Source organism: Neolamprologus multifasciatus, chromosome 6 (assembly GCF_963576455.1).
Source record: "Neolamprologus multifasciatus chromosome 6, fNeoMul1.2, whole genome shotgun sequence".
Taxonomy (NCBI): domain Eukaryota; kingdom Metazoa; phylum Chordata; class Actinopteri; order Cichliformes; family Cichlidae; genus Neolamprologus; species Neolamprologus multifasciatus.
In genome coordinates, this window is record NC_140444.1 from 28,315,335 (window position 1) to 28,327,462 (window position 12,128).

Sequence of the window (12,128 nt, forward strand, 5' to 3'; positions counted from 1 at the left end):
TAATCTAAGTTGTCTAACTTTAACTATATGCCAGTACATCAGTGATCAGAGCACCGCTTTAACTGTTCTAACCTGCAGTGGCTCTACTTTATGTTACAATCAGATAATTGAGGCCATAAAATAAGGAAAGTGTTACATGAGTTTCAGTGAACTCAAGTCTTACAGTAGCTTATTTTACTGGCTATTCATGCATGAACAAGTTCCTGTGCAGTTTTACAAAGAGTACAATTATCTAAAATTCCAGGCACAGTAACATTTATTCTACAATGTCGTGGCTTAGTTTGACTTGATCTCATGCCTGAATCAACTCTGTGCTCAGTTGTTGTAATGCTAACTTAACTGTCAGTGTTTTATTTTGATCTTTGTTTCCACAGGAGCGGGAACATTAGAAGCTGCTGGAGTAACTGCTGGTGTTCTGTGTTACATTGTTGTTTGTGAGATACAGTTTAATTTTAACAGTTTATGAATGTCATTATTTTGTTCAACATTAATTGTCCCAACCAGAAAAAAAAAGGATGTCCAAGGAACCTGTTAAGTCTGAAGAGCAAACAACAGAGAACAGGTGAAAACAGTCACATCAGTGTTGTACAAATAACCAACATTGTGGTTTTAAACTTCCTGTTGGACTCACAAATCCTTCTTTGCTGTTGTTCTTTAACTCAAATACATTTGATCACATTTGTAGCTGAGATCTTTTTTCCTATACAGTGTTTACCTGATCAGAGACAGCCAGAGGAGCAGGATGATCTTCAGTATACCAGCATCCACTTCTCCAATAACCAGGCAGATCCTCTCTACTCCAACATCAGAGCAGCTCAGCCTCACAGACACATGCAGGAACAGGAAGTTACTGAGTACACTGCTGTTAGATTTAACAGAGGCAGTGCAGCCAAGAGGTGAGAGAGACTGTCCTCTCATGTCTAAGAAACAAACTCACTGCCTTTACTGTTCTTTTTCACCATTAATGGAAATGATTTCAGTTTATGCTACATCCTCCAAATCATGAAATGTTCTTCTCTGTTTTCAGAGACAGAAGTCAGGAAACAGGAGAGTCTTCATGTGCACTCTTCTCCACAGTCAACAAAACCAGATGAAGGGACGGGTTGATGATGATGATGTGATATTTATGTAGACTTAAAAAAAGATTAAGCTCAATTGTAGCTAACTGGTTCATAAAATAGTTGTGAAAATGTGTTATATTGTTGTGTTCAGCAGAAAAATGTTATTGTTGTGTATTTTCCTCTTCTTCTTTTTTTTGTATATTTGTTGTGTTATGTGACAGCTGTGTGCAGGAAGGAAAAGGACCCGAAGTGCAGACTCTGGAGACAGACATGAACTCAAAAGGGCAACAAAACTAGGAATACAAAATACACTTACACAGACAGAACACACAGCTAGATAAGGGTAGATCACAACACTGACAAACTGGAACACAGGGCTTAAATACATAGAGGAGCAATCAGGGAATGGGCAACAGCAGGGAAAAACAGCTGGGGCAAATCAGGCCTAATGAGACAGGGGAAGCAAAACCAGAAACATTAACATCAGAAATGGACCTTCAAAATAAGTCAAGTCAAGTCAAGTCAAGTCAACTTTATTTATATAGCACATTTAAAAGACATCAAGTGTCGGCCAAAGTGCTGAACAGAGGAATAATATAATAAAAGAATTAAAAAATTTAAAATTTAAAATTTAAAAATTAAAAAAAAAAATAAAAAAATTGTAAGACATGTAAGTAGTAATACACTTGCACTTTTTTTGCCCCTAAATACCTTCCCCTCCTGGAGAAGGTATTTAATTGAGAGCCATGCTGGGCTCAGGGTGAACTCTGCATTCGTCGCGACAACACCATTTTCTTTGAGATCATCAAAACTAACATCGTTCTTTATAACATGGACATCTTAAACGGTAAGTAAAACAAAACCTATTATTGTATTTTTAAAAGTGTTATGTTAACATATTATAGGATATTCAAACTATCTTTTTCCTAAAACAAAAGCTTAATTTTTAGGAGTTCGGGAGAACGGCACAGGACCCTTTTCTTTAGAAACGGGTGCTTTTACAGATGGAACAACATCTCTAACAGGCACAAGGTGTGTACAGAATTACGCGATTTTTAAGCTTGCGATTGTTTTAAATTATATAATAACAGAGTTTTTCTTTGATTTGTTCCAGGGTTAACAAACTGAGCAGGAAAACATTCAGACACCGTGACCACAGAGCCCATCCTTACAAAAGGTATGTATACAACGGGATGTATAATTGTGTATTTTAAAAAAAAACAGCAAATGGGTTTAAACAATTCCAAATGTTCTAAAACCGACCGTTTTACACATACAGAGCCACGCCAGAGAACCTTATGTGTGGAGAACCAGGGCCGTCGGGAATAACGCACACTACAAGGTAAGCATAGGTATATATAAATTAGATAAAAAGAGATAGAGAGGGAGACACGCTTATTCTGTTTGAAATGGGTACATGTATAAATGTTTTAACACATATCTATCTTCACAGACTGCAGCACAGTACCCCACCTCATAATGATCAGGACACCGTACTCCAGATGTTTTTGGAATGTTTAAGCAGTATCGACCTCCCAGAACAACAAAAACCTGGAGCTTTGTGCAACAGTGGAGAGTCAGAAGCGATCTTCATCAGCGGTCCTGCAACACCCCCGAGTGAGTGCTTGCCTCGTGATTTCTCTGATGTTTTTGAGTACAGTATATCAGATTTCGATCTTGTTCATATACCCACCACACCAGAATGTGTCAGAAATAGCATTGATTCACACGTAGATTTTGAAGACGACGGTATAACAGACTCTCAAATATCAGCGGCGTATGATGCTTACATGAAGGTTTCAGACGCTCAACCTGCTGAACAGTCATATAGCTTCATTAGTTGATAAATTATGTTTGATTGAAGCTAGACTCAATCAATACCACCAAGAAGCACAGGTACAAAGGCAAGAGTTTACCAAATTCATAAAAAAAGTGTGTAGTACATTAGACATCATCTGCAGCAAAATTTCAAGTCCCTGACTTTTAAAATCCAGACCATGGACCCTCCAAATAAATTATTTAAGCATAATAACGGAACCTCCACTCCTGTTAGATGTTTTGACTTAGAGACTTTTATGCAGTGGGCTGAAGAAACAAATAACAAATTAGACGATATTATAGCTAGACTTAATAGTGTGCCTGCATCAGCCTCATCTGATACACATCCTTGTCAGACTGTTCCTACGCCTGCTATTGCTGATGGGGCTATTGTTGTTGTTAATAATAGTGATAGTACATCAGGTAACTGTTGTTACTGATGCTAACCGTATTGCTGCTGCTGCTGGTGTTATTGAGTCTGTTACCGCTTCTACTAGTACTACAGACACACATGCGTGTCCGGGCACCGCTGCAACACCACACACCCCCTCAGTCATTGTAAATTTCTCACAAAGTGATACTATCGTGATTGAGCCCGTTGTGCAATCTGGATCTGGCAGGCGCTCCCAGCCACACATTAGAGAGATACCTAATTTTAATGCTCGCGAATTGCGTGAGCGCCTTGATTTTAGGGGTATAAGTCTTGATCATCCAGAACAAGTACCTGCGCGAGTGCGCGAGTGCTTAGCCAATGTGGTAGACCGAGCTGTGGCTGGATCTCAACAGGGCAGTGTTCTAAACGTGGTCCTGCGTGGCCCCTCGCTGGCTTCAGATGTTCAGGCTGTTTTAAACGCTGATGATCGGTATGATCCGGAGCTGTTTCTCGATCGAATTGCACAAGTTATGCAGAGTAATGATGAATCTATCGGTGATGATGAATTAGAGTTTATTGTCACGGTAGCTCAGAACAGTAGTGGTGGGGCTCGCTTAAGACTGGCACAAATCCCTTATGATGAGATTCTCTCAAAGAAAGGCAGACATTTATACACACCAAACAACACACACAACAATTTGTGCTTCTCCCTATGTATAGCACATTCATTAAACTCATCAGCCTCTGAGCTAGAAAAACTCGCTACAGCTAAACAGATGCATGCTGAAGTAGGTCTATGTGACACACAGCAAGTATCATTCACCGATGTCAGTAAATTTGAGAACCACTTCAACATTAAGATTGTAATCTATTACCACACAGAAGGGCGTAAACGCCTGGAATGTTTTTTCACACATGAAGAGCCAAACACAAACACGTTGATGATGTATCTCCATAATCAACATTACCACATGATTTTAAACCCGACCGCTTTTCTTGGTGCATCCTATGTGTGTAATTTCTGTTACAGTACATATAATACAGCATTACACCATAGCTGTAAACATAGATGTAACACATGTTATACACTCTGTCAACACCACAGGGGTCCCACAGTGAAATGCAGCGACTGTAACCGCATCTGCAAATCACAACACTGTTACCAGCAACACAAATTACCTGAATTAAAACACAACATGATCCCCTGTGATAATATGAAACATTGCATGCACTGTGGCACCACATATAGAGAATCCAAGAAATTGCCACACAGATGTGCCCAGCCTAGATGCGAGCACTGCCGCGAGCCTAAATTACCCGGAGACTCCGACCATCAGTGTTTCATACAGCCTGTTGAAAAACAGAAGCCTAGCGATAAATACATTTTATATGATTTCGAGACTAGGTACCACAACGGTAAACACGAGGCTAACTTTGTGTGTGCGTCTGATCTGAAGGGCAATAAGTTCACATTTAACACATTAAAGTGTGTGGAGGCGTTTGTGCAACATTACAGACGCCCAAGGTTTCGTGGGTACACGTTCATAGCACATAATGCATCTGGCTTTGACAACTACATACTCCTCGAGTACTTTGTCAGACAGTGCATAACACCTAGTGTCATAATGAGCGGCAGTCGTGTGATTTTGATGTATGACAGGGACTATGACCAGCGATGGATTGATTCGTTCAGCTTTTTGCCCATGGGCCTTGCCAAAATACCCTCTGCTTTAGGTTTTCAAGACCTGCAGAAGGGCCATTTCCCACACAGGTTTAATACGAGGGATAATGAGCATTATGTGGGCCCGTACCCAGACCCCTCCTTCTACGGCTATGAGCACATGTCTGAAAGCGATAAGGTGCGATTCATGGAATGGTACCAGGTTGCCTCACAGAATCCGTTTGATTTTCAGGCTGAACTCAGGCGTTACTGTGTTAACGATGTTGATGTCCTGCGTAAAGCATGCTGCATTTATCGTGACACGTTACTGGGTTGTACACAAGTTGATCCATTCATGTATACCACCTTGGCTGCATTTAGTATGGGTGTGTATAAAACGCTGTTTCTGCCTAGAGACACGCTCGCTCTCACGTATGACGGGGCATACGTTGAGCAGAATAAGACGTTTTCTAACGTCTCTATCGAATGGCTTCAATACGTGTCCCACACCACCAACAAAGTGGTAAAACATGCTCTCAGAGGAGGCGAACAGAGGGTTGGACCGTATTTTGTGGACGGTTTTGACCCCACAAGTAATACAGCTTATGAATTTGCAGGATGTTTTCACCACGGCTGTGTTAAATGTTACCCCGAGAGTGAAGTTAATCCTGTCAGCAAAGCATCCTATGGACTGCTGCATCGCATGTTTTGTGACAAAGTTGATGCACTGAGATCACAACACAGTGTGAGCGTAATAGTGATGTGGGAATGTGAATGGGCTGCCTTGAAGCAGACAGACCCTACAGTTGTGGCTTTCATGCACACATACAGAAAGCCAGAACGCATGAATCCCCGAGACGCCCTTTTTGGAGGTCGCACAAATGCTATAAAGCTGTACCACAAGACTGGTTGTGATGAAAAAATATTTTACTACGACTTCACCAGTCTCTATCCCACAGTGCAGTCTAAAAAAGACTATCCTGTAGGACACCCTCAAGTCATTTACACCAACTTTGACAAGCTAGAAAATTATTTTGGCTTTGTTAAATGCACAGTGCTCCCCCCTAAGGGTCTTTTTCACCCCGTCCTTCCCTACAGGTGCCACGGAAAACTGATGTTTCCACTCTGCAGCATGTGTGCTGAAGACCAAAACCAGCATACTGCATGTGGGCACAGGGACAGTGAGCAGGTGTTGAAAGGCACGTGGGTCTCATTTGAGCTTGAAAAAGCTGTTGAGAAGGGATACAAGGTTCTTGCTATTGATGAGGTGTGGCATTTCCCCAATAAGACCGACACATTGTTTAAAGACTATGTGAAAGCCTTCCTAAAACTCAAACAGGAGGCCTCGGGGTATCCTGAACACGTCAAGACACCTGACGAACAGAAGAAGTACATAGACGAGTATTATGAGAAGGAGGGAATAATGCTAGACCCATCCAAGATTTGTGTAAATAAAGCTGTTCGTAACTGTAACAAGCTGTTGCTAAACTCGTTATGGGGTCGTTTCAGCATGAGGTCAAATATGGCATCATCTGAGCTCATTACAGACCCTTCCAGATTTAGCCAGCTAATGTTTAGCGACCAGTACGACGTGCGTCAGTTTTGTTTCATCTCTGACGACATCGCAATGGTGCAGTGGCGGCATGCTGATGGTAGAGCTTCCCGTGTGAAGGACGTTAATGTCTTTGTCGGGGCCATGACCACTGCACACGCCAGACTCATGCTGTATGATTTGCTAGACAACTTGCAGCAGCGCGTGCTGTATTGTGACACGGACAGTGTCATTTTCACGGCACACCCTGGCGAGTGGATGCCTCCTCTAGGTCCGTTTCTGGGGGATCTCACAAGTGAATTAGACTGTGGAGAGGGTGGTGTGGAGGATTACATAGCGGAATTTGTTTCCGGTGGGCCAAAATGCTACGCGTATCACACATCGCTGGGCAAGACCCAGGTCAAATGTAAAGGCGTGACACTGAACGCACTAAACTCAAAAGTTGTCACCCACGACTCCTTGAAAGGTTTAGTCCACAAGTTTGTAACCAATCAGACATCAGACGCACACCTAGTTGCCGTGTCTGATAGCATCAGACGCGATAAAAAGAAGCTTCATTTGAAGAATAAAACCATTGTGAAAAAAGTTAAAGTTGTTTACAATAAGCGCCGTGTGCTCCCAGACTATACAACCGTACCTTATGGATTTTAAATTAGAACAGGGGTTTGACGCCCGGTTGCAGCACCCGTTCAGTATGGTGGTCAGCGGTCCCAGTAACTGCGGCAAGACTTTTTTTGTTAAAAGCATAATTGAAAATTCTTCCAGGATTATATCATGCAGCATTGACAATATTGTATATATATACTCATGCTGGCAGCCATTATATGACCAGCTTCTTAAGATAAGAGACATAAACTTTGTTAACGGTATACCCGAATCTCTTGCTGATGACACCCTTCTTCCTGCAGAAAAGAACAATTTGTTAATTATAGACGATGTAATGAACGATGCAGCTAACAATTTAGAAGTACAAAATGTGTTCACAAAGTATGTGCATCATAGGAATTTGAGTTGTATATATCTGGTTCAAAATTTGTTTATTCAAGGAAAATCCAGTAGAACCATTTCCTTGAACACTAACTACCTAATATTGTTTAAAAATCCGAGAGATAAATATCAGGTTATGCTTTTAGGTAGGCAAATGTTTCCGGGTAATACTAAATATTTTATAGAAGCGTTTAATGATGCCACATCCACAACATACGGGTATCTTTTAATAGACTATAAAGCTAAGACCCCGGACTATTTAAGACTCAGAACAAATTTACTATCAGAGCGTCCGGTTGTTTACATTCCAAAACAAAAATCAGCAAAGAGGTGAAAGGATGTCATCACGCATGCGGAGGAATCTGTCTCTGTTGGAGATGATATACAGGGCTCCTCCTACTCTACGCAGAGTTATTATTAGTAATTCAAACTTAGATTTTATCAATGCGCTGTGTGAGATAGCCTTTAATGTATTGCATGGTAACATTCCACTGACCAATCAGCAGTACAGACAGCTGAAAAAGAAAAAATCAATAATCAGACTGATTGCAGACAAAAAAATAAAAACTTTGAAAAAGAGAAAGACAATCAACCAATCTGGAGGGTTTTTACTACCGCTATTAGGGGCTGCAATCCCTTTCATAACCAGTCTGATAGCAAACAGGTGAAAATGGAACATGTACAAAAGATGTTTTTGGTACCCCAACACCAGTTGGACTTAATAAAGCAACAGCAGCAGCAGCAGCAGCAGCAAACAGGCAGCATCAGACAACAGTCTCAGAACGAGTTGGACAAGGAGATGTTACAAGTGTTACAAGATTCTGACATAGATGTGTATGAGAAGGCTAAAAAATACAGCGATATTCTCCAAAGATACCTTACCCTTGTGAGACAAGGTGCCCGTGAAAAGAATGTATTGTCTTTATCATTACCTGAACAATTTAACAGGGATGTGCAACCCCAGTCGGCGGACACATCGCCTGTTCATGGTGATGCAGGGGTGAGGGATCATGAGGGAGCGGAGAATGTTTTAACACACATACCTAAAAGGAGTAGGAGGAATGCAGAACTTATTCTATCAGCGGTGAGCCGTTCGCCACACTTGATCTCTTACAACGACAAAGGCAAAATTGTTGTTGATAAACACACCATCCCTGGTTCACACATTTATGATCTAATTAAAGGTGTCACAACCACACACACACCCTCTGAGGGTTTGAGACCTATCGGCTGGACAGAGTTTTTAAAAGCTGTCTCAGATTTAAACGTACCATTATCAGCCATATCTAACACAGGCATACGTAAGACCGTCGCCATGTATAAAACCGATCACACAGTGTCTGAAGACCCTGGTTTTTTAAAACACACACCAAAAAAGATCACCCCTGGCGGACCGCTGCGACATAGTACACTAAAAAAAATAAAGAATAAAAAAAACAAATTAAAGGGGGGTCCTGTAGAGTGGTTGGATTTTTGAATTCAGGTTTTTTCTTATTGCACCTGAAATTGTTTTTCTGCTAAAAATATTTGCTGTTTGGTGTTTTTCTACTGTAATGTTTTTTTTCACTTATTGCTGCTAAATTGTTTTGTTTTGTTTTATTTTATTACTGTTAAATATATTATGTCTTTATTACTGTTAAATATATGTTTTTCTTTTTTATTACTGGTTAATGTTTGATTTCTTTTATTTATGTTTAAACAATGTATGTTGTGAATCTATATATATATATATATATATTTATATACGAGATTTGATAATAAATACCATTGACTCGATTATCATGCTCTCATGTTGTTTTTATTATTCTCATTAGTACATGTCAGTATCCGCATTGCACACACACGTAATCACTGCATACAGCAACAGGTTGTATGTTGTTGACAAATCGACACACCATAGCATCATTACAAATTAAATCAGACCTATACATGTTAAGCAGACGCTCATAAGATACACCATTTTGCACATGATATAAAAAAAATACACAATGTTGACCGCATGTGATGGAGAAGTCGTTCTGCACTTGTTTTCCTGAATATAAAACAGTGGAACAGTTTTTTAGAAGAAACATCTTTATTGCTGGGGGAAAACTGTCTAACGAGTGACCAAAACTATCAAAAAAATAACCGCGTCTGTCTCTCGAAATATAAACAGCAAGCCAATGTTCCCCGGGCATCGTAGAAGGGTGGGTGTTTACAATACCCATAGCAGGGAGTCTTTGAAGCCGTTCAGTGGTTAGCTGATCATAGGCTAACACGCCTAGGAAATGTGTGTTTTTATTGATAATGCTGCCGATCACGGCTGATAGTTCTATAGTGTTCATGACCGTTTTTGTCTCAATAGTAGTCCAAGAGCACCTGTCTCATGTTAGATATTTCAATGACTGAATCAAATACCGAATAACACAAGAGGTTCACTGTACGGGGTAGTGGATTTCTGAAACGGGTTTCCAATCTCACGTTCCCAGTTTTAATTAACGACACATTCCCTGAATGTCCTTCGTCAGCTTCCAGATTGAAACAGAATAAAGTGTAGCCGTTACCAAAGTCAGCACGTGTAATAGCTAAGGATCTGTCCTTTAAACGTCTTCCTGTGGTTTGTATCAGCTGGTAAAATTCTCTGGTATAGTGTTTTCTCTGGAAATTTGGCTGGAATGGTTTAGCAGGATAAGCCTGACTATCAGCATATAAAGACATAAATTCTATATCACAGTTTTCAAAATGAAATGGATTACGCTGGTAGGAGCCAGTGTATGCTTCATTGTCTATAAATGCAATGATCACAAATTTAGGTATCCTACCCATAAATAAATTGTCATTTGTTGATATTCTAGCCCCTGCAGGTATGGAGAACGTCTTTAAAGACACTCTGTCTACCGTGTATTTTGCGTTTGCATGGTGCAATGCCTTGCTGTGTGCAAGTCTGACGGTCGGTGATACACTAACTTTCTTGACAAAGAGACTGGCTGAGACAATTTTAACTCTGTATGCATTGGCATCCGCTGTCATGAGAGCAAATTCGTCTTTAGAGCGCACAAATTTCAGTGACAGGTCGATTCCATTAAGTAACAGTTTTTCTTGAAAAAACAGGTCTGCATGTACTGGTGCAATCAATTCAACAATACTGCTATTTGCTGTGTAGCCACCTCTGGTCACCAGGCCCTGGTTCTCTCCTTCTATAGATGTGTCATTCATGTGTGATGATGTATCCTTACAGAATAACCCGGTGCTGAACTGTGTGTCTAAAGTGTCCTTATTATAATTGATAAGACATTCTATCACACCTCTGTATGGATATGTGTTGGATGATTGACTAATGAGTCGGTCTCCCAAATTAACATCAACTTGACTAAATATGCTGCATCCAGGATAATTAATAAATCCTACATTAGCGTCCCTAGCCAGGTTTGATCCATCAGCGTTTGTGATTCTTACACGTGTGTGGATATATGAGTCATTTAGATCCAGGTAATCTTCACCGGACGATGAGATGTAAAACTCGATCGGCCCTCCATCAGTGATTGCAGATACAGGTGGGATTTCGATAAATGTACTTTTCTCAATGCTAGTCTGTGTGTAGGGAACAGTAAACAGGTCCAGCTCTGTTTTTACACATTCTCCAGAATGACTGTGTAACAGTGCCATTTAGAATATGTCAAACGCTGCAGTTTTAGAACGACTGGTTCTGGGTCTTTTCACTCTGCGTGGCGGTGTCCGTTTGCTAGCTCTCCTGCTAGGTTTTGTGGTTTTACGCTTTTTAGACAACGGCTGCCCTGGGGGTGGGGTCTTAGATGGTCTGGGCGTATACACATACAATCCGCTACCGTCCTGCTTAGTGGTTGAGGGTCTGGTTATGTTGGTTATGACATCAGACACTATGCCCGATGCGGCTGTTTTTAGGTGTGGTTTGACTATGCTAACTCCTTTTTTAAACAGTGGTACAGCAAATCTAAACAAGCTGCGGAACAACCCACCCAGCCCTGACCCATATTGCGTACTGGTCCCAACATACCCTCCGAGCTCTCCACCAGCCTGTGATAAGTAGTATTTTACATATTTTGAGTCATCAGTGTTGTAGACGGCCATCCTTTTTTTTCAAAAATGGTGGGTTATCGGTCGGAAGTGTAACTTGACAAACACCTTGCCGTATAAAAAGGGTATGTGTTGATTTCGATCGTCTTTCAAATCAATTTCTATGTCGTCGATCAATGTCTTTGACACAGGTGTGTAGTGTGGGCTGTCAAATTGTAGAATAGGCAAGCGGCGGTCATCGTCCGTGATATTTATAGCTCTTAATAGCCTCGCGTGGGCGTCACCCACAAGCTGGTAATCAACGATGTCTGCATAAATAAAGATGTTATATTTTCCCCCGTATATGTCTGCGGGGTGCGGGGCATATGTGTTTTTATAATGAAGTACAAATGGTTCTCCTGTTTCGAATCCTAGGATTTCCGCCAGTCTCCCTCTAAATGTGAGAATAGTCCCCCTAGGTCCCATAACACAGGCATGGTTAGTAACTGTGTTGTATTGCATTTTAAGGTCTCCAGTGGTTTGGTACTGCTGACATTTAAAATTAAATTCTTTTATTATCTGTTCCACAGATGCATAATGACCCACAGACAGTTCGATCATGGTTACGGCGATGGTTCCATCTTTGACTGGGTCATGAATTTCCAC

General features: G+C 40.9%; 1 protein-coding gene across 3 annotated transcripts; it reads left to right on the forward strand.

The window, feature by feature from the left end:
* The first annotated feature begins 602 nt into the window (after positions 1-602).
* LOC146517203 (uncharacterized) lies at positions 603-11,744 on the forward strand. 3 transcript variants are annotated; one of them, XR_014874685.1, is made up of 3 exons: positions 603-896; positions 1,028-2,093; positions 2,176-2,333. XR_014874685.1 is itself a non-coding variant. In XM_085163751.1 (3 exons), the coding sequence occupies exon 3, from the start codon at positions 3,261-3,263 to the stop codon at positions 7,113-7,115; it is 3,855 nt and encodes a 1,284-aa protein (XP_085019877.1). In that variant the 5' UTR covers positions 1,803-2,093; positions 2,176-2,238; positions 2,341-3,260; the 3' UTR covers positions 7,116-11,744. The 3 variants fall into 3 exon arrangements, 2 of the variants coding, with proteins under 2 accessions (XP_085019877.1, XP_085019878.1); XM_085163751.1 differs by lacking the exon at positions 603-896 and adding an exon at positions 2,341-11,744 and having other exon boundaries at positions 1,803-2,093; positions 2,176-2,238; XM_085163752.1 differs by lacking the exons at positions 603-896; positions 1,028-2,093 and adding an exon at positions 2,341-11,744 and having other exon boundaries at positions 2,120-2,238.
* The last annotated feature ends 384 nt before the right edge of the window (positions 11,745-12,128 follow it).

What these genes read in the sequence shown, in the direction of transcription:
- LOC146517203 (XM_085163751.1), top strand. Translation starts at nt 3,261, where the DNA reads ATGGGGCTATTGTTGTTGTTAATAATAGTGATAGTACATCAGGTAACT.